General features: G+C 43.6%; 1 protein-coding gene across 11 annotated transcripts in view; it reads left to right on the top strand.

Annotated features, from left to right (window-relative positions):
• The window catches only part of PIK3CD (phosphatidylinositol-4,5-bisphosphate 3-kinase catalytic subunit delta), a 33,445-nt gene extending 11,780 nt beyond the window's left edge, over positions 1-21,665 (top strand). For 5 of the 11 annotated variants that reach the window (XM_052793583.1, XM_052793581.1, XM_052793580.1 and 2 more), the window contains 19 exons: positions 204-383; positions 1,030-1,179; positions 1,500-1,589; positions 2,836-3,057; positions 6,216-6,312; positions 6,716-6,846; positions 7,795-7,854; positions 8,068-8,235; positions 9,022-9,143; positions 9,308-9,451; positions 10,142-10,241; positions 11,118-11,296; positions 11,502-11,611; positions 12,229-12,307; positions 12,562-12,729; positions 13,504-13,627; positions 15,310-15,455; positions 15,705-15,837; positions 16,415-21,665. In XM_052793583.1, the coding sequence (XP_052649543.1) occupies positions 204-383; positions 1,030-1,179; positions 1,500-1,589; positions 2,836-3,057; positions 6,216-6,312; positions 6,716-6,846; positions 7,795-7,854; positions 8,068-8,235; positions 9,022-9,143; positions 9,308-9,451; positions 10,142-10,241; positions 11,118-11,296; positions 11,502-11,611; positions 12,229-12,307; positions 12,562-12,729; positions 13,504-13,627; positions 15,310-15,455; positions 15,705-15,837; positions 16,415-16,552 (2,541 nt within the window). In that variant the 3' untranslated portion in view covers positions 16,553-21,665. Of the gene's footprint in view, positions 1-203; positions 384-1,029; positions 1,180-1,499; positions 1,590-2,835; positions 3,058-6,215; positions 6,313-6,715; positions 6,847-7,794; positions 7,855-8,067; positions 8,236-9,021; positions 9,144-9,307; positions 9,452-10,141; positions 10,242-11,117; positions 11,297-11,501; positions 11,612-12,228; positions 12,308-12,561; positions 12,730-13,503; positions 13,783-15,309; positions 15,456-15,704; positions 15,838-16,414 lie in introns of those variants that run through there. The other 6 variants (XR_008236130.1, XR_008236129.1, XR_008236131.1 and 3 more) reach the window with 6 other exon arrangements.
• Positions 21,666-21,708: the final 43 nt, after the last annotated feature.

Here is a 21,708-nt window from a genome sequence, read left to right on the forward strand (position 1 = left end):
TGAAACATGCTCCTGCCCAGTTTGGCAAACATCCCTACTTATTTGCTAATGTGTGTGTGGGGGTAATTCTGCCTTCCTATCCTGCTCTTTATTGTCAGCAACAGGAACGTTGTTACTTATACGCTGAGCTACTGTTGCTCCTTGTGCTGATTTCAGCCCTTTGCTGGCATTTGACAGTGTATGCTGTGTTGTTGGGATTGCAGGAGAGCTTCACTTTCCAGATCTCCCCAAAGGAGTTCCCCATCACATTAATGAGCTATGCTATCAAGAAGCAGGCTACCGTCTTCCGCCATGAGACAGTGGAGAACCCAGAGGACTACACCCTGCAGGTGAATGGGAAATGTGAATATCTCTATGGGAACTACCCCCTGTACCAGTTCCAGGTGAGCCTTGTGTCTTGCTTTATCAATGACCCTGTTCCCATATGGCCTTGTCTTGCTGGGAGGGTGGATTGAGACGTGTTATCCTCCATCAGGGAGGCAACGCTGTTTACAGGAGTGCAATGCATCAGTGGCAGGACCCGGATGCTAGTTAGGGCAAGGGATACTTCTAGCAACCTAACAGATCCTTACGTTTTTGCGGGCTAGGGATCTAAGCCCATCCCTGGGTACCAAGTGCTGTGTAAATGGATTTATAGACTGTGGTTCTGGAAATGTCTGTTTGCTTGCATGGTGGGCTGGGGGTTCTCCTCCTGAAAGTTGGGAAAGAAATTCTGTGTTCCCCTGGCAGGGCAAACTGCTGTTGGGAGTGCTGAATCCCTCTCAGTGTTTTCCCTTAATGCAGCCATTTAAGTCAGTTGATGAAATGCCAGCTATAAAAGGCACTTCATATTCTCAGTGCTGGCAACATGAGTCCAGTGAGTTGTGGGTTTATAAAGCAAGAGGAGATAAATTAAAACTGAATTTTGATTGTTGCTGTGTCCTTTCCTTACTCCTTCCACCTGTTTCTGCTTCAGCCGGTTCTGATTTGCGTGACTGCTCTTGCCTGCCTGGCTCTTTCATCCATGCTGACTCTACCCTCTCTTTGCAGTATATTCGCAGCTGCCTGCACCGAGGCCTAACGCCCCACCTGACCATGGTACACTCCTCCACTATCGTTGCTATGAGAGATGAGCAAACCAACTGTATTGCCAGCCCCCCAAAGATGGCTGCCAAGCCTCCCCCGCTCCCTAAGAAAAAGGTAAAAGGGGACAGTCACCCAGCGGGGTCACCCTTAACTCATCTGTTGATGGAGATGCTGATCTTGTCTGGGAACGGCAGCTGGTTCTCCCTGCCTCTCTCAGGAGGGGTTCCTAGCCAGGGTCTAAGAGCTGGGAATTCCCAGGCAGCCTTCCAGCTCCCTCCACAACTTCCCTGGTTGTCAGACTTCATGCTGCCCACCTGCAAAGCAATGCTCTTTTCTGTTGGAGCAAAAAGCACGTGATGAGAGATGAGGTCTGGTGCTGGCTCGAGAAGTCTTTGTTGCATCTATTTCTGATCGGAACCCTTTTCTCTTTCTAGCCAAACTATAGTTCTCTCTGGTCCTTAGAGCAGTCTTTCTACATTGAGCTGGTGCAAGGCAGCAAGGTCAATGCAGACGAGAGAATGAAGGTAGGTACTGACTCACTTTGGGGTTTTGGTTTTGTGTTTTGGCTTTCCCGTTGCATCTGTCTTGTTTGTGTGGTGAGGAAAGCAGAGGCCGACAGCTGGATCTCATGTGATCCTCTATTATGCTTCATTCAGCCTTTGGGCAGTTTCTAAACTGCAGCACAACAGGAAGGGGAAGGGAACTTGCTAAGCAGCAGCCCAGCAGTGCATTCTTAGAAACACTCCCATGCAGAAGTTTCTGAGTAGCAAACAGAGCTGCTGCCCTGTGGTAATATCGCTTGACAGCGGTGTGGAGGCGCAGGGAAGTCTGCAAGAAGCAGAGGAGGGGAAATTCAGCTCAGACAAGAGAGAATGATAGGAGAGGTGGTGACTAGTAAAATTAAGACAGAAAGCACGATGCAGCAAAGCCCTGGGATTTGCAAGCTGCTTGCCATGAAGGGGGAGCAGGCAAACGTGGAGAAGGGGAATGGCTGCCCTTTGGGAAAGGAAGGAAGTGGGGCAAGAATATATCACATATACAGGTGTTCTGCAGGGCAAAGCTTTATAAAGAAACAGGCAATGAAATAGTTATTTCTTCTGCCCAGTGCCCCATCATTTGCAGGGACCTTCTCCTGGGGAGGACTCCTGTGATTCAGACTAGCCAGCAATACTGTAACAAGAGGTAAAGATGGGGATGAGATTGGCCTATCGGCTGTACAGCAATCTGGCAGACTGCAAGAGGAGTGCAGATTTGCAGGCAAATGTGCACCTGGTGGCAGCTCACCATTGGCACTGCGCTGCAGGCCTGGTTTGGGGCTGTTTGCACGTGCCCTTCTCCTGGGATGTCGATTTGCCTCCTCTTTGGCAGAAGCACTGGCCCAGCTCTTGGTGTCTGCCCTGCTTTTTCAGTGTGACAGGTTCCTGAGCTTTTGCAGCATCTTGGGGGGCAAGATTTCGTATTTATGTGGCCTGGCTTTACAGCGTGAAACCTGTAATACTCTTACCAATGGATTACCCGAGCATTTTGCAATGATTAAGCAGCTCTTGCAAGTCCGCATGAAGTAAAAAGATAACAATGCCCTTACTGAAGTTGAGTGAAGAGGAAGATCAAGGAACTTAATGTCTCAGTGAATTGGGAGAGGGACAGGAGTAGGCCATCCTCTTCAGGGGAGTGGATGACCTGTCCCATTCCTCTTCTAATCATGTGTCTTCAGCAAACAAGTCAAGTCCCTGTGGATTCATGGTATTCTCTTACTTCTCCTTCCCTCAGCTGGTCGTGCAAGCAGGTCTCTTTCATGGCAATGAGATGCTGTGCAAGACAGTGTCAAGCTCTGAAGTGAACGTATGCTCAGAGCCAGTGTGGAAGCAGAGGCTGGATTTTGATATTAACATCTGTGATCTTCCCCGTATGGCGCGGCTCTGCTTTGCCCTCTACGCTGTCATCGAGAAGGCAAAGAAGGCACGTTCCACCAAGAAGAAGTCCAAGAAAGCTGTAAGTAAGCCAGTGTGGGTCTGAGCAAGGCTTGCCAGGGCTGGAGGGCACAGGACACCGTTCTGAACCAAATGCCCTTTGCTTTCAGAAGAGGACTGTATTAATAAAAGAGCTTGCAGAATGATGGCCAGTAACTTTTTCAACAGAACAGGAAACTGAGGAGTGGTTGCCTGTAGGAAAGGTTGTTTAAATGTAACTTCTTGTCTAGGAAGACCATTAAGAAACATACCCAGCATATGAATGCACGTAAAGAGGAATCATTTGTGTTAGTGTCTCTATTTTGCTGTTCTGCAACTTCCTTGTTTTGTAGTTGAGGTTAAACCATCTTCTGTGTTGCATCTTCTTTCTAGTAAGGTCTTTCATGCAAATCCCCCATGGAGCAAATTAACAGCTAAGAAGGGGGAAGAAAATGAGGAATGTAAATGCTGGTTACAGCAAAGCTTTCGGTGAGGTAAAATAAAGTGCAGAACCTTCAAGGTTACTGTTCAGATGCTGCAAACTGAGGATAGAAAGCGTTAAATCACTTTGGAAGCTCTTGTTTTGAGCTTCTGAATCAGAGATGTAGGGATATTTCTCACTTTCCTCTATTCCAAAACTTCTAGTCCATTAATAATTCAGTAACTAAAAGTAGATTTAAGTGCAGCCTGTAATTGAATTGCTGGTTTCCCAGTGTTGTAACTTAAGCATGATGCCTCTAGCTCTTTGCATGTGAAGAGTTTTCTTTATGAGCAACAAATGCATTTGTTCCTCTGCAAATTATTGTTTCTGCAGCCACAAAAACACTGTTACCATGCTTTAAAGAGAGGATTAGTCATGCCATCTTTACTAGAGTGCAGAGAAATGAGGGGCTGATAAATGTGATCACAGATTTTAGTCTCAGTTCTGCTAGCTTCTTTTCACTGCTGGGAGGTTCACTGAGCTTTGTTGTGTTGACATCAATAGGGTTCTCAGGGTTACAGTGCATTAATGTCTGGGGAGCAACAGGCAACCCACTAGTACTGCTTGTGTGGACCAATTTCTGGGTTGGAGACTTCAGAATGGGAACATTTTGAGGCCAGGACCAGGATCAACCTTTTTATTGTTGTTTTTTTTACTTAAGAATAGCAGAACTCCAACTCCTGCTGGAGGCTTTTGTTGAACAGAATATCTGATTCATCCACAGGCTGCGTTTTTGTGGTCACACTGGAATAATTTTCAGTTCTGAAGCAGTCAGAGAGAAATCTTGCTATTCTGATTGACAAAACAAAACCAGCCTGGTTAGCTGAGTTGTTAAGAGGATCTTGTTTGTGTGTGTTCTGGTACTGGGGAAAGGTGGATGCATTCTGGTGAGCTCTTAAAATAGAATCACAATGTTTGCTGGAGCTGAGCTCTGCAGAAATGGATTTTTTCCACATGGTCAGCTGCAGCTCTGAGTGAGGTGCCCAGATCTCATTTAAAATGATTGGTAAGAGGAGGTTACAGTCAGAGTGCACCCTGGTTTTTGTTTTTGATTAATAATCTTTTAGCTTGCTTTGCTTATAGTACTCAGAGGTTAATTACGTGCATGTTGTTTGTCTATGCAGACTGTCCAGAGCAGATAGGTGGGACTAAATCATTTACTGCCACAAAAACAGGCATGTTTGCAGACTGACTGGGATGAGTCAGAGGGTTAATGTCACCCAGAGGGTTGGCTTTCAGTGTTTCTGTAAGTCATGCAGGAGATATTTCTGTCCTTACAATGCTGAATCGTTGCTTTGCTGGACCTTATCCACCAAAAATCTCGCCTTGCGTTTTGGCAGGCTCTGCACTGTGGCTTGATGTCATTTACTCTGTTAGAAAAGGTTATTGCTGGTGGTGGTGTTTAGTTTGGCTTTTCCCTATGATCTAGAAGCTGATGTCTCAAATAGGATTTTACTGAAGGTACTCAGTCTAATCAAATGAACTCAAAGGTTTGTGAGAGGCCACTTGGAAGTGATTAATTTTGTCGCATTAGAGGAAAATGCTGACTTTGCTACCTCCACCAAGTCCTTTGGTGTACTTTCAGGGTAAGCCAGATACGTTCTCCAGAATGTCTCAGTGGAACAAAAAGATGTCTTACTGTGGTTCCCTTCAAATATTACGCTGTTTGTGGGTGCGTCTCACTAGAATTTTGCCTCACAACCTCTTGGCAAGTCGGTTTCTGTGCTAGCGTATGCTTAAGCCTTGGTGGTTTTTGAGCAGCTGAGTGAAATGCCGGTGTTGCCGAAACTGTTATACGAAGGAAACTGTTTCATCTGGGGAACCTGACTGCAGGAAATGTTAGGTCACTTGTGGAATATGTCTGTCTGCTCTGGCAGCAGGGAACTGGGTTAGAGCAGGGAGACGGCTTCTCTTTCTTGGCCATGTCCCAGTCACTTTACTTGCTGGAGTCTCCCCACCTCTAAAGTCAGACTGGCTTGTGTGACTGGGTTGGACTTTTGGGTTTTATTTTGGGGGGTGTGGTAGGGGATTGGCAGCATAGTTTGATTTCTATAAATAGTGTTTATTATTGTACAAAGGAGCCAAGCCTTTTCTTCCTCTTATCAGATATATCTAGCATTCTTTGCCTAGTTTTCTGAAGTCACACTAACTCTGTGTTCCCTGTTTCAAAATTAAGGTTCTTCTCCCTCCCCTCAAACTGTGAAATACCTGAACTTATATATATCATAGCTCCTTCAAATATCATTGAGTGTAGAGTTGCAAGGCCTTGCCAGAAATGTAGAGATTCTTCAGCTATGCAAAATAGCGGGTGATGAAGTTTTAGACGTATTTGCGGGGAGTGTTTGGTGCCATTCAGCACTACACAAAAGACCCCAGGTTTTGGCAAATATCTGAATTTGATGCCATTTTGTACTCTGATTTTAGGAGAACTTAAAAGGTAAGCAGACAGGCATGGCTACCTGGGGTGGTATAGTCTTTACAGCACCTCTTTGGTGAGGGGGTGCCTACATACTCTTGAATGGGAAGTTACCTGCCTGTAGTATTCTGTGTAGCAATTTGCTGACTTGGAAAAGATCAAGATTATATAACTTCTTGTTCCTGGCTATTGTTAGGGCTTTGCTTTGCACGGGGATATCTCACTTCCTTGTTAGTTCTTCTCTTCCCTTCATCCAGCTTTTGCAGTGACAGCACCCAAATGAGCTTCTTTCTTTGCTTTGCAGGACTGCCCAATTGCGTGGGTGAATGTCATGCTCTTTGACTATAAGGATCAGCTGAAAACAGGGGAGTGCTGCTTGCACATGTGGTCCTCCTTTCCAGGTATGTCAGGAGATAGAGCTGCTGTATTGTTTTGCATCTTTAGTCTCCACCATAAGGACAGTAGATGCCCTGCATTCTGCATTGCTGTCCAGTAGTTGTAGGAGTGGCCATAATAGTTCAGACTGGCAGACCCAGTACAATTACCGCCCTATATTGTGATGGCATCTAGAGCCCTGCCAAGATGAAGGCCTTGTTTTGCTTGGCATTGCATGTATGATATAAGAAGTTACTGCTGTCCTAAAGATGTCATGTATACATTGCTTGTGAGAGGTCAGGAAAATGAAGTGAGCTGCTCAGGGCTGGGCAATGTTCAGTGACAGAGCTGGAAGCTGCCTCTGCTCTGCTTTCTGGACCAAAGCTTCGGAAGATTTGGGTTCATGGGTTTATGTACTTTGCTTTTCAGATGAGAAAGGGGAACTTCTGAACCCCATGGGCACGGTACAGTGCAACCCCAACACAGAAAGTGCAGCAGCCTTGGTCATCTGCTTCCCCAGTGTTGCATTGCATCCTGTGTATTACCCATCATTTGAGCAGGTAGGGGACATGGATGCTTTTTTTTGGAAGGCATAGACATTCCCTAGCTTTGCTGGTGCAGGAGCGTACAGTGTCACTGTCTCTTGGGTAGCCGTCGACAGGGACTGGGTACAAGCAAACTTGATGAATAGATACTGTTAATTGAAAATTTGGCTTTTTCTCTGAACTAATGGACCTTTGAGTGAATAATTTTCCAAGCTGTGAATTCCTGTGAATTACTGAGGTAAAGCTGCTCTCACAGATGAGCATTTGTTTAAAAAAATGGGTTTAACTGAGCCGCCTTTAAACTGCACGCAGCATTAGGCTCTATAGGAAGGAAGAGGAATAAAGGGGAAATGAGTGAAAGTAGATAGCTCCCTCCCTTTCAGCACGGAGTGATAACATGCTGTGTGGTATGGGGGTTTTCCATCTGTCACAGCAACTGGTCAGACACTCAAAGTGGAAGAAGAAATGTGCCCGTTACAGGAAAGAAAGGAGATCTGCTCTGCCAGGGACATATACGCATGCTCCCCCCGACGCGTGTTCTGGCTCAGAAGCTTTAACGGATTGTGCCAGTGCGCAAGGTGGCTTGGGTAGTGCTGTCTGCTTGGCAAACGCGTGCCAATTCTAAGAATCTGGAATGGCTCGTGTTAGCCTGGAGCTCAGTGACCCAGAGCCCCTGTTCACGAACTATGTGGGTGTGCAGATGTGCCCTTTTGGGGGAAAGGACTCATCCCTTCGTTCTTGTTATTACCAGGGAAGGGGCTCTACGGGCAGTTAGGTTACACCTCTGAGCAGAGGGGTCCTGCTGAGTACATTACCTACACTTGGGCTGTGAGAGGTGTGATTCCCTTCTCCAGAGGTGGCAAGTGACTGATCTCTAACGCAGCATAAATGCCTGAAGTGACGGTGAGCTAGAAGTACAGAGGAAATGAGGAGCCTTTCTCAGACTCTTTATTTGTGTCCCAGCTGCTGGAGTTGGGGAGAAATGGAGAACAACCCCGTGCTGCACCAGAAGATCCTGAGGAGGTGAGTCTTCTGGCATCAGTTTTTCGGCTACGTGCAGGCTATGCGCAAGCCTGGTTTCATAGATCAAGTTATATGTTTCCACCTTACCCTCAACCAGCTTTTTTCACCGAACTGGGTTGTGCCCCAGTCCTACAGGGTTTGTCTGGGCTGAGCAAGTCCTCTGGGTTGAGACTGAGCCCTGTGTATGCTCTTTCCTGTGATTCCCATGAGCAGAAGCTGCAACTGAAGGAGATACTGGAGCGGAGGAGCCACACAGAACTATATGAGCATGAGAAAGACCTGGTGTGGAAGATGAGGTATGATATCCGTGACCAGTACCCACAAGCTTTGGCAAAGTTGCTTATCATCACCAAATGGAACAAGCATGAAGATGTTGCCCAGGTGAGGATGTGGGGGTTGGCAGCCAGGGCTCCCTTTTTGATCCATCTTTCAGTGTCTACATTCCTGTGTTTGTGTTTGGGAGGCCAACTTAGCAGGGGATGTTTTGCAGTGCCCCGGTGCAGGTAGTTTTCTGTTCTCATCCAGTCACTGCGAACTTATGGCAAGTGGTACCCAGCTGAGTTGAGGTTTGGCTCTTCTGAGATCTCTTTGGCTCTGTGTGCTCTCCCAGACTCATTACTGGCCAACAAGGTCTTGCTTTATTCCCTCTAGAAACCAGAGGCAAGAAAAAGTCTGTTTAATTCACAGCAGAAATAGGATCTGGATTGGATATTCTTAACTGATAGTGAGAGACCAGTATGAGCCTACCTCAGGGGGTCAGAGAATCTCTTCCACCGAGAACGTCAGACATCAGTTAGGGATGGTGTCTGTGCTGCGGGATGCTGTTCTTACTTCAAGAGCTTTGACAGGACATTCTAAAGATCCCTTTCTAGTCTACGTTATTATGCTGCAGAAAAGTGCTTTTCCCAAAGAGCTTATTCCACTAATTGTGGTACAGCAAATGTAACCCTGTGGCGGACTTGGATGGCTCCTCCTGTCAGCCTTGCTGGAAAGTTTGGACTGATGGTTTTTGACCTGGTGTCTGCAAAGTTGCTCTAAGGCATCTATAAATAGTGACCCCCCCACAAAGGAGCTCTTCTTCCATCACTAAAATTTTAGATTTATACCAATTGTCATAAAAAGCTTGTTCCTTTTTTTGCTATTTCCCGTCCCCACCCCCCCTTACAGATGATTTCCCTGCTTCAGACCTGGCCAGAGTTGCCTGTCCTGAATGCCTTGGAGCTGCTGGATTTTAGCTTTCCTGACCGTTATGTTGGTTCCTTTGCTATCAACTCATTAAAGAAGCTGACGTAAGTGTTATCCACAAGGGATATGCAGAGCCCCTTTCTATTTATGTTTGGGGCTGCTGAGGGGGACTGTGAACAAGGCTGACAGTCTTGTCTTTGCAGTTTTTGCAAGTACGCTTGTTGCAGTAAAGATAAGGTTGTCTTTTATTATTCCTTTCTATCCACAGAGATCATGAATTGTTCCAATACCTGCTACAGCTTGTCCAGGTGCTTAAGTATGAATCCTACTTAGACTGTGAATTAACCAAGTTCCTGCTGGACAGGGCGTTATCCAACCGCAAGATCGGCCACTTCCTCTTCTGGCATCTGAGGTAAAGAGCAAATGTTTGGGGCTTTTTCTCAGTAATCGAGTGAAACCAGCATTTACTGGTTTCCTCATTGCTCTGAAGCGATACAGTAAGCTTGTCTGTATGTATAGATGTCAGGGTATTTAAAGGCTATTGGCTGTCCTTTAGCTAGTGTCTTTCATCACAGCACTGGTGGGATTTCCTTGCTGTGATTACCAAAACCCAGGAATTGCTGCTTTTCACTTTGGGAAACTGAATAAAGATTATTCCAGGAGGACACACAATCTTTTTTAATTTGTTTGTTATTTTTTTCTTTTGTTGTTGGGGTGGTGTTTGGATTAGGTTCTGTTTTCAGAATTTATATATATACACACATGCCCGTGAGTTGAAATTTACTTTGGACATCCATGGCCACCTGCCAGTTCTGAGCCATAGGCTCTGAACTGTCCTTGCTCCTTAAGTAATGCTCTCAAAGGAGTGGTTAGCAATTCAGTCATTCAGAAAGATGTCTCATCACTTCAAGCAATGGTTTTTCTGCATCACCTTCTGGGGGTGAGTGCATTTTTTTTTTCCCTCCCCAGTACATAGAAAAATCTAAACAGCAGCTAATATTCTGCACCCTCCTCTCCCTCCCTCCTTGTGCTGGCATGAATGGGAGAATTAGTCACTCGCTGCAGTGAGTCAGAATTGCTTTAACCTCCCTTCTTCCGCTAGGTCAGAAATGCATGTTCCTGCAGTTGCCTTGAGGTTTGGCCTGATCCTGGAAGCATACTGCAGAGGCAGCACCCACCATATGAAAGTTCTGATGAAACAGGTAAAAATTGCTTTTAGCCGTAAGGTTGACTTCCTTCTTGCTTGGAGCTGGTTCTCAGCTGTTAGCTTCTCCAACTTAATGTTATCAGTAATATAAAAAAAGCCTTTTAACTAACTGCTATATTGATTTTGGCATATCCTAGTAAGAGCCTGGAGTTCCCCATCACATGTGACTTTGCTCATCTCTTACTCACCCGCACATGTCCCAAACTACACTATGTGTCTAGAATGGTTTGAAATGTTCAAGGACCACTGCTTTTATTAGATGAGTTAAATGAGTTACCATGGTAGTAGGAGCTGATCACAATTGGCTGTCTGATTCGGAGCAGTGCAGTCTTTCCTTCAGTTGCTGTGTCAGGCAATCCTGCTGTTCTACCCACTCTCTAAAACTTCTCTATTATCTGTCAAGGATCACTGTACTTAATTCAGAAGTGAGGGACTCACGTATACATGTTGTATCTAACATTTGCCCACAAACCAGTGCTGCTTCTGTTTTCAAGACTCAGTGGCACTTTTGCATAACCAGAACTCCTCAAAAGCATTGAAGAGCAGGGACTATAGGTCTCATCCTTACTTTTCTAACCAGTGCACCTCACTTCTTCCTTTGGTGCTTGATAGTGTGCATTATTCCTGGTGCAGTCATTACCTTGTGATGCATTTGTGCCTAGCAGAATATCCATAATTGATTATGGATCTCCCTCAAGCAGATAGTAGTAAATTTGTTTTGTAGCAATGTGTGAAATTGCCACAAGATGAAGAGAAGGTAAGAGATACAACCAAGGAAGGTTTACATTTCACAGTAGATTTTAATAGTTTTTAAACTTTCACCAGGAATTTCCTATTTGTTAACCCTGTTCCATCCCTCCCTTTTTTTCAGGGAGAAGCACTCAACAAGATGAAAGCTCTGAATGACTTTGTTAAAGTGAGTTCTCAGAAGGCCACCAAGCCTCAAACCAAGGAGATGATGCATATGTGCATGAAGCAGGAAACTTACCTTGAAGCACTTTCCCACCTCCAGTCCCCCCTGAACCCCAACATTATCCTCGCTGAAGTTTGGTAAGGAAGATAGCTGTATCTCTTAATTTGTGCTGCAGGCTTTGTTCAGCAGTAGAGCCAGGCTTCTGTTTACCCCAAGGTCCTCTTTCCTCACAGAATTCACCAGTCTGTTTGCATTTGTAAATGCAGTTGAATTTGCAGCTTAAATGGCTGCTGCTTTTTTAATAGATGGAAACTCTGATGGTAGTGTTCTTGTTTCCTCTAGTGTGGATCAGTGCACCTTTATGGACTCCAAAATGAAACCTTTATGGATTGTGTTTAATAATGAAGAGACAGGTGGAGGTGGAGTGGGTATTATTTTTAAAAATGGAGATGGTAAGTCAAGTCTTTAAAGGACATGTTTTCACAGGCGTAATAGTTTCAGACAGTTATTGTGGTGAGTGGGCCTAAATATGTGTAGATGAGGACTACCGATGTGTTTGAGTTTTTTGTCAGTAAGCTGGAGATATAATAAACTCTCGTCTCTATTTCCACTTGCTGCCCTCTTCATTAAGATTTTAGCACAGTAGTAGCTGGATAACCTCACACAGTAAAAAGAAACCTGGTGTGAGCTCTGAAAGAGCTACAGCAGTCCAAGCTTTGTAGGGTTGGAGTGGCTGCTGCTCAGTGTTGTGTCCAGACAGATGTTTTCTAAATTGCTACATTGACTACTATGTGAAGGGCTTTGGCAAAGCGAAGTAGCGTATACCTCCGTTAGTATAATCGTGTCCAAGTTAAGGTATCTGGTATGGTGGCTTTACACTATTACTGCACTAGTAAACATTGCCCTGTGCTGATGTTCTTTACTAGCTCGACCTAGCAAGTGACAAACATGGCAAAGGCCCCTCTAGCAGCCTGCTTCAGGGGCAAAACAAGTGCCACTTGCAAGAGCACAAGATGAGCGGAGAATGAGAGGTACTTATGACCCTTTTTTCCTTGGTAATGCTGCACAGATCTTCGTCAGGACATGCTGACTCTGCAGATGATCCAGTTGATGGACATCCTGTGGAAGCAGGAGGGCCTGGACCTGAGGTGAGTAATGTACACGCAGTTGTCCCACCGCAATTAAAAATTGCGCGTGGTGAGGCCATTTTGTCTGAGAGCTTATTTTGTCCCCGACAGGTCTGTCTAGTATTCCATGAGCAGCTAGTCAGGTTTTGTGGTACTGAGGAGTAGAAATGCAGAGAAGATACGGAGTAGAGAAGGCAGACAAGGGAAAAGTTAAAAGTCAACACAACCCAATTCTGGGCAAGATTTCAGTGGAAGGGTTTCTTTCATCTCTGCAGGATGACCCCTTATGGCTGCCTCTCCACAGGAGACAAGACTGGACTGATAGAAGTAGTCATGCATTCAGACACCATTGCCAACATCCAGCTGAACAAGAGCAACATGGTGGCCACTGCAGCCTTCAACAAGGATGCACTGCTGAACTGGCTAAAATCCAAGAACCCAGGGTAAGCGGGCTTACCTTTTACTCAGTGCTGCTTTACTGTTTCCTTCCATCTAGAGACGTTTCTTCTGCTTCACTCAATTTTTTCCTTCAGTTATGCGTATTCCCAAGCTGTCCCACAATATCTATGGCTGCTTTGCTGCCTGGCGCACTGGAAGGCATCATGTGGATCTGTATGGGTCTTGAGCAGAAATGGAGGCATCTGGGTTACTGTGTGCAAGGTTTTTGATCTTTAATCGCTTAAGGTAGCATTGTTCACAGGCTGGATCCAAACCTTGATCTTCCCATTGGTCCCGTTACTTTCTCCAGAGACAGACAGCATGGTGGCAGCTGGAAAAGGGGCAAGAGCAATGCCAAAACTGGGAGGTGAAAAAATAAAGCAGCATAAAAGCTGTGTAGGTTGGGGTTTTACAAGATACAGAAACAGACAGCAGCAATACATCAGTGCTCCTCCGATGTAGCATTCTGGGAGCCTGCTTCTGTCTTTTGGATCTGTGGAGATCTAGAAATGAGTGAATTTAGTTGAGACTAAACCATTTTTGTTGAGATTGTGTACGCAACCTTATCCGGACCTCTCCAATTACAGACAGTTGTTATTGCAGCTAGTTTTTGCAAAGCATGGATGCCTCTGGAGAGCACTACAGAAATTCAAACATGTGATTGCCTTACCTTCTCCTGCAGGTTTGCATGGGGGAAGCTATAAAAACAACTTTCCCAGTGGTGAAGTATGGGTGTCCAAAGTAAAAGTCTCTTTCAATCTTTTTCTCGCCCTCTTCAGCGATGCATTAGAACAAGCTATAGAGGAGTTCACTCTTTCCTGTGCTGGGTACTGCGTGGCAACATATGTGCTGGGCATAGGTGACCGGCACAGTGATAACATCATGATCCGGGAAACTGGACAGGTATGGGGATTCACTGCTGCTGTTGAAGTACTGGAAGAGGGGCATGAATGCTACTTATACATCCCAGTGCAATCCTACTGCTAAGGAATGTACCTCGCCTTCCGGCTGAGAGGCAGACTGGACAAATATTCTCAATAGCTTCTATCATTAAGAGGGTAAATACAGTTTTATAATTTGAATTACAATTCTGTAAGCATCATTGCCATCAGCTGCTGCTGTTAATACCAACTTTGAAATTACAGTGGAGCAATTCATACCTCTCAGACCTAAAATTGTCTGCAGATGCAAACTCAAGCACTGTACTTATCAGTCTGAAGACTTACTTGGCTTCAGCAGTCACAAATCGCTTGTAGTTCCTTGGTAAGATCCTCTGTTACCCAAGCTGATATAGTTATAGTCTTCCTTCTAAAAAAATGCTGTTTTGTTTTGTTTTTTAAAAATGAATGCAAGTGATCAGCATGGTTTTAATTTCACATTGATACCTGTACTGATTCCTCTACTTGTCTTCTCATGCACCGTTTGGAAGACAAAAGGCAAAACTAGGAAAAAGAAAATCCGTTTGTTAACAGGACATGTACTAAACCACATCAGTAATATTTTGGTATAGGGGGAAGTCTAAGCTGTCTTTCTTGTTTAATTGTGAATTCTACAAAGCCTAAACAAACCCTGTGCTATATGGTGCAAGGTAAGTCTCCTGCAGGTCCAGTGAAGTCAGCCAGTTAGTTAATATTTGAAAGTACGAAATTGGCTGCTGATGTTTTTGACACTCCTATCTCTCAGGTATGGGCAACTGCCTGCCTGCACTCTTTCTGTGTAGCATCCCACTCCTCTACATCTTATTTCTTGTAAATCAAGCAGTCATGGTGAAAGAAACTTAGTAGTGCCTTTGTTTTGGGGTCACAGCAGGGACAGAGACACTGTGTTATTTGCTAAGAGGACTCTAACGTCCCTCCCTGGGCTGTGACTAGCAGCAGCCCCTTTTCTAGGACTGCCTCTTCTCCCCATTAAAAAAAGTGCTGGGCAGGGGCTTACAAAACTGTTTTTGCAGAGCAGAGGCCACGCAGTTGTTTGTCCACGTGGGGGAGCTGATGCCCTGCGGTATCAAACCCGGGGGTTTGAGTATCTGGGGTTTACAGCGGCTCGGCAAAATTGCCATAGTGTGCAAGGTTCTGCACAGGATCCTCCTTCCCATCGCTGTGCTAGTGGTGGAACGACTGCACTGTGCTTGGTATTTCAAAAAACCCAAAAAACAGGAGGGGGAAAAGAAGCCTTACCTGAGCAAGTAATATTTTGTAGCAACTTCAAAACAGGACATCTTCTTTCCACGCACCTTCTGGGACGGCAAACTCCACTGGTAGCGTGCCCGTTTTAGTGCTCTTTCTGCTTCTGCTAGTGAGACTCTAAGGCTTTACAAAAATCAGAAATTTCTTCAGATATACCAAGTATTGAAGAGGTAAGTACCTTTTCTGTCCTATCCAACATATCCAACTACACTAGAGAATATCTTGGCAAGTAAATATTGCTTCTTTTCCCAAAGGAGTGCCATGGGAGAGGTAGTTCTTCTCCCTCCGCAAATCCTATGGTCAGTATCTTTTGAATACAGTAACTGTGAAGAGAACTCAACATTGATCAGCTAAAATAGATACTATTCTGAAAACAATTTTTTTCTTCCGTATTTTCAGCTGTTCCATATTGATTTTGGTCACTTTTTGGGGAACTTCAAGACTAAATTTGGTATTAATAGAGAACGAGTTCCTTTCATCTTAACTTATGACTTTGTGCATGTCATCCAGCAAGGAAAAACTAACAACAATGAGAAGTTTGAAAGGTAAGTGTTAGCAGTTAAACTTAAGCTTTTGAAGGTCTGAATTTTCAGAATTTATTTCCACCAATGTTATGTTGCCTATAGCTGTCTATACACACAAAAGTAATTAATTTATCTACCTGTTAGAGAAGGTGAAAGAGCTGGGTAGTCATCAATGCAGACAGCAGAGTTTAGACTAATAAGTAGTCTTGCTTTATAAAATGGTATAGCTTGCATTCTTCATTCCTTTGCCTCATCTTCCTTTCTGAACAGATTCAGGGGTTATTGTGAAAAAGCCTATATGATTCTGAGGCGCCATGGTCTTCTCTTCCTGCACTTGTTTGCACTGATGAAAGCTGCCGGCCTGCCAGAACTCAGCTGCTCTAAAGACATTCAGTATCTAAAGGTAAGAGAAGCAGAGCCCAGATATGGTTAAAACTGAGTACCTGATCTTGTAGCTCAGTGAGGAGGAGTTCAGTGTGGAAGGGCATATTCTTAGAGGCAAATGAGCTCCAAAAATCACAAGTAGACATCCAACATTAATGTGCAGGACATCAGAAATGCCAGATGCTGGTCCTCAGGAGATGACTTCAGATTGTTCAGCACAAAGGCAGTAGGTACCTTGTAGAAACAGTTTGCAGGGAAGGAGACAGAGCTCTTTGGTTGTATATCATTTCCTGTTCCCAGCTTGTCTCTTAAATTATAACAACCTAGCCGTGGCCAACTGAAATACAGTAGCTTTGTACAAGAGCACTAAAAAAACCCCTACTGTTTCCCTATACACAATGTAACAGTAGGATGCACGTATATAAATACGAAAAAACCTCGTGCAACTATAGTAACTATGAAAAACAATTAACGGCCCCTTCGTGCTCCTTTCAATGGAGTAATTTCTTAGTGAGTAAACATCTTAGTAGTTGAGCAGTTAATTGTTCAGTTGCACTCTCAGTGAGGCTAGGCTGATTTCTGCCTCTTACCTTCAGGATTCCCTAGCTCTTGGCAAAACAGATGAGGAGGCACTGAAGCACTTCAGACTAAAGTTTAATGAAGCCTTGCGAGAGAGCTGGAAAACCAAAGTGAACTGGCTGGCGCACAACGTATCCAAAGATAACAGACAGTAGAGCAACATCAGCCCGCACACTTGCTCCAAGAGAATGTAATACGTGCACTGAGTCCAGCAATTGTAGACAGGTTTTTCAAGACTGATGAATGTTGCCATGTTGAAGGTCCCCCACCTGTGTTCCCAGAGGTCAGACACTTCTGCATGACTGAAAAATTGTTGTGACTGTCATCAGCCGCGTAATCATGTCTGCTGTAGATCTTTGGGGGACAAGGAAGAGACATGAGGCAATAAAATTACTGCATACAGTGAAAGGTAGGTAGATGTACTGTACCCTTAAGAACTTAAGCTTCAAAGACATCTTCTAATGGAAGAGTTCAGGCAGTTGTAACATCCTTCCAGTGTGTTAATGTGTGTATTTCTATTTTCTTGAAAATTTAGCTGAACACTGAGGACCTAGTATCCATGTAGCTGTTATATAATAGCCCATCTTCTAGGTCCCTACCATTACAGCTCAGAGACATTAACTTCACCGTGTGACTGCTCCTCCTACCCTGTTTCAGTGTACACCAAGGTAGGTCAGCTTAAATCACCACTTAAGCTGACTTGGACAAATTGTTTTGCTCTGCATTGTGACAGGGTAAAAATATCCATGCTGTCATATTACTTTCTCTCTGCTACAGAGGCCAAAGTGTTCTGAAACTGAACTGGAACCCATCTATTGCTGTCAAAAAACTGATGCCACAAGAATGGGATTGGATTGACCAATGGGTTAGCTATTTTTGTTTGCTTTCTGCAGTCAGACTTTAGTTGAGCCTCAAGCAATTCCTGGGTTTCTGTGTTTATTCTGTTTTTAAGCCTGAAAACAGGAAGCTTGCATTTTCAAAATTGGCATGTAATGGTTGCTACATGTACCTCCTGTTGGGGTGCATTAAAGCTAGTTTGCCACCTGGTTTCCCTGTAATACATGCATGCAGGGCACTGACCTACACCTACGTAATCACTGGGATACAACACTGTTAATTCCAGTGTTAGCTGGGACAGATGGTACCACTCTGTGTCTGTGTTATTTGGCCAGTCTGCCTTCCTGTGTAAGGATAGAGGAGTGCCAGATGAGTGGGTTTAACACTGAAACACACACTTACAGTAAGGTACATCTCAACTCTCATCTTCTTACAAATTTATTCCCAGTTCCTTTCTGCACTCTTCCTCCTTTCAACCATGGCACACGACTCCTCGTCTGTTATTAGAGCTGGTGTGCAAAGACTGTGTGTCTGTACGGGGGTTCAGCCAGACAGCAAGCTGCAGTCATCTGTGCTGGTACCTAAAGCAGGACAAACTGTCTCCTCCAGCCACCTCCTGTTCTCCCTGCTGCCTCTGTCTCCTTCCCAAGCAGAATTTGTCCCAATCTCCCACAAGGTGCTGTAATCAATCATGTATTTCTACTCATGTGTCATACTTTTGTCTCCAGCTAGTGTCCTCACCTGGTGAGCAGTTCTGAGCACTGGTGTTGCACAGGGACAGATGAACAGGAGCCACTGCTACCACTCAGTGCCTCTCACGTGAGCATAGCGAGGTGCATCGAGCAGGCTGCAGCCTACAGGTCAGGCTGGAAGATAGGTGCAGTAGCATGGTTAGTACCTGCTTCCTTTAGCAGTTCCCTGGGGTGCCTCCTTCCATTCCCCCTGTTCTCCACAACATCGGGTTCCTACAGAGGTGCTATTGTTCCTGCCTTTTAAGGAATAGCATAGTCTAATTTTCAGGATACCCCTGAAGCTGAATCCTGTATTTGATTTGTATGCCCTTAATTAGGTTGAGCAATTTTCTTTTATTTACTCTTACTTACGTAGGTTAAAAAAAAAAGTCCTGTTTCTCCAGTGACAAGAGATGTACATATTGTCAAATGATGGAATACTTTCTCTCTCATGTAAATTTAGCTTTCGTGTCTGGTTTACAATAATTCCCACACAACCAGCAAGTTTAGGACAGAAACTGAACTGGCCTGTTTGTTTGTGATGGGTCTTCCCTGTCACAGGATAAATTTGATTTGCTAGTATTATTTGTATTGATAGTATTTTTGCATCCAGCACATAGGTACAGCTCATTCCTGACTTGCAGCTCTTTCTAATACTTTAAAATCAGGTACTCCTGTACTTTAGAAGAATGCTGCCCTGTGCTGGCTGTTTAAGTCAACTTTTTTTTTTTTTTTTTTAAGAGGGTATGTATGTTTAAATATATTTGTTCTTCATCAGCTGCATGGCCAAGTTAACACTGCCTTAAAAAAGCAACTTCTACCCTAAGTAGAAATGAATAGTAGTAGGTAATACTAGGTTTGGTCAGTGAATAGAATATGAAACACCTTTAATAAACCCTTCACTCATTACCTTTTACATACAAACAGATACTAGCAGATTATGATTTAGTGTTATGCTGTTACCAATATAAATTCTGATTTAAAGTACTGTTTTTCATAAAAGATGTTATGCTATGAAGTCTATTCTCTGCTGTTTTGTATGTATTAATATAAACCAGGTTGCCTCTCATAGAGCACCTGTTACTAGAAGCAGCAGTTATATAGAAGACAACTCATTTTAACTTTCTATAACCCTTGAAGGTCCCCTTTTTCTACACCTTTCAAATGATACTGTATGTGGCTGAGAAGTGGCCAGAACATTTCAAGATAGAATGGTATGTACCCTTCCAAGGGAACCAAATTACGTATTAACACATTCCTCTGTAACAGTTCTTCAGCCTATTGTTTAATAGTAAGTAGTACTGAAAGTATGTTAGCAGCAAGTAGTTGTTTTTGCTGTACTGAGTTACAGACCCTACTTAGCTAGAACTGAAAGTTAGCTTCCTGTCTTCCTGTAACTATACATTTGACCATAACACTAGAAAAACAACAGCGAATAAATGTGTACAAACTGACCTGCAGGAAACAAAACACCATCTTGACTGGAGCCAGCACTCTAGAACTGCTGCTGCTTCTAGAGATTAGACTAAAAGAAATTTCCTGTAGTCTTTGAGTACTGTCCTTTGTGAAAGACGAGCTCTCTGCAATATGCTATAAATTACTTTCACTGATGTGGTTCTCCTGAATCTAGAATACTACTCACAATTTTCTTGAACTGAACCGCAGGTACTGTCTCAGGTTTCAAATCTTAAAACAGTGAATCCATATTTGCAATTACAAGTACAGTATTATGAAACTGAACTGGTCAACAAATTATGAGAGTAAACCATCAGACTTTTTTTTTTCCAGCTCTTTTAAGTATTGTAATTTTCCTTTCCTGTGCCAGATTATATAGCCTCAAGCTTCAGAGGCTAGGAGGGTGCTGGGCATCACAATTTAAATAAGGAGTAGGTAGATGCTTGCATCTCTTACATCTGATTAAAAAAAACCCCATTGCCATAACAACTTGGACAAATGCAAAAGTTTCCATGGGGTTAGCAGATTACCATGTGTCAGCTGCTCTACCACAACTGATGGTGAGCGAGCCTGTGCTTTCATAGCAAGCTGCTGCTGTACACCATCTGATGACTCTGTTGCTTACCTTATTTTCTTCCCCCAGAACAACAGGTCACATGATGCTACTTCCCAGTTAATGCAGGACTAATGCACACAATGAATGTCTGGTAAGCACCTTGTTTGTGCATCAAGCCTTTCTGTCACCTACCCTCTAAGACGATGCTCTTGTAAGGTTCCATCATTGTCCTGTAAAGATTTGATGCCATCTTTTGGAATTCTTCGAGGTTTTTGGTTTTTTTTTTAAGAGCAGCCAGATTTGTGGAGACCAAGCATTCTGCACCCAAGCTTCATGGAACATATAGAAAATTTGCCAGAATCATGGAATAAAGTAAGGGTGGCAGGGGTCCTGCTGAAATACTAAATAGTAAATGCAAAAAGGAAAATAGAAGCCCAACACTCAAGCTCTAACAGTTGTTTCGGTATTAAAAGAAAACACTGTAGGATTTAGAGCTCTTTGCATGTTCATCAGACAGTGAGAGAACAGTCCTGCACCCATCTAAACCACTGCTCCCTCGCTCAGGAGAGGCAGACATTTCTGACCTCTTCGTGTTCCCTCTCTTAGGGTGCTATGTCCAGAGTGTTTGCTTGCAGAGTTCCCTGTGGCCAGACAACTTTGCTCCATTTTAGAGAACAGATAAATATTGCCATTTCCTTCCTCATTAAACTAATTTACAGAGCAAAAAGTATGCAAAAATATCAGGCCACACGCAAGCTGAGATGCACTGAAACCACAACCACCTCATCAGTGGTTTGTACGTTCTTGTGGAAGGGAAGAAACATACTACAATTCCGTAAATGTAAAAGCAATTCTTTTACATTGCCACAAACTGGTAATCCAGGATCCTGCCTGTCATACTGCAGCAAGGCAGTCTTACCTAGTAGTCTCCTTAGTCACTCTTCTTAAGTCACCTGGTTTGCAGACTCACAGCAGTTCATACCTTCAGCCATTGTTTTGGTAGTGTTTCCAGAAAACTCGGGCCCTAATACAGTTTTACAGAAGTACAAAGCAGCAGTGGCTCATGCCATCTGTCCTTCAATTTTAAAAGTGCAATAAAACAAAGTTGTATCAGTGTAAACTGCAAGAACTGAGCAATTCCAAAGGTGTTTCTCAATCCAGCACAGTTTTACAGAGAGGTTGGTTACTTAGTCTAGAAAGCTGACTTACCTACAAGAAGAAAAAATATCAGCGAGTCATCAAGTAAACCTTCTTCCTTGTACACCACTGGAATAGCATCTTGAATGAAACTCTGATGGCTATACTGGGTCAGCAAAGAGCCTTTGACTCCAAATTTACAGAACAGCAGCTCACCTGATAGTTTTCAGCAAGTTGAATTGTACTGAAGAGTGAAACTTAAATCACTTTCAACTATATTACATTTCACTCTAAGTAGCTTCTGTTTTTATAAATATGCTCAAAGTGATACCCCTTTCTATTTCTATTTATTTAGAGATGTTTCCATGATTATTTTTTTTAACTCTGTACAAAATGATTGTGCTTATTCTGTTGCCTTTGAAAAAAGAAGTATTTTTTTAAGCCAAACAGTGGTTCTGTAAGAAGAGAATGTTTACATGTTTAACTTTTCAGTTGCTTTAGGTACATTTTTTGTAAGTAAAAAAAAAATAAAAAAATGATTGATAAATTGTACACACATGCTGCTGCAGTCTTTCTATGTTTGAGATCAATGAAA

Source organism: Harpia harpyja, chromosome 7 (genome assembly GCF_026419915.1).
Source record: "Harpia harpyja isolate bHarHar1 chromosome 7, bHarHar1 primary haplotype, whole genome shotgun sequence".
NCBI lineage: Eukaryota > Metazoa > Chordata > Aves > Accipitriformes > Accipitridae > Harpia > Harpia harpyja.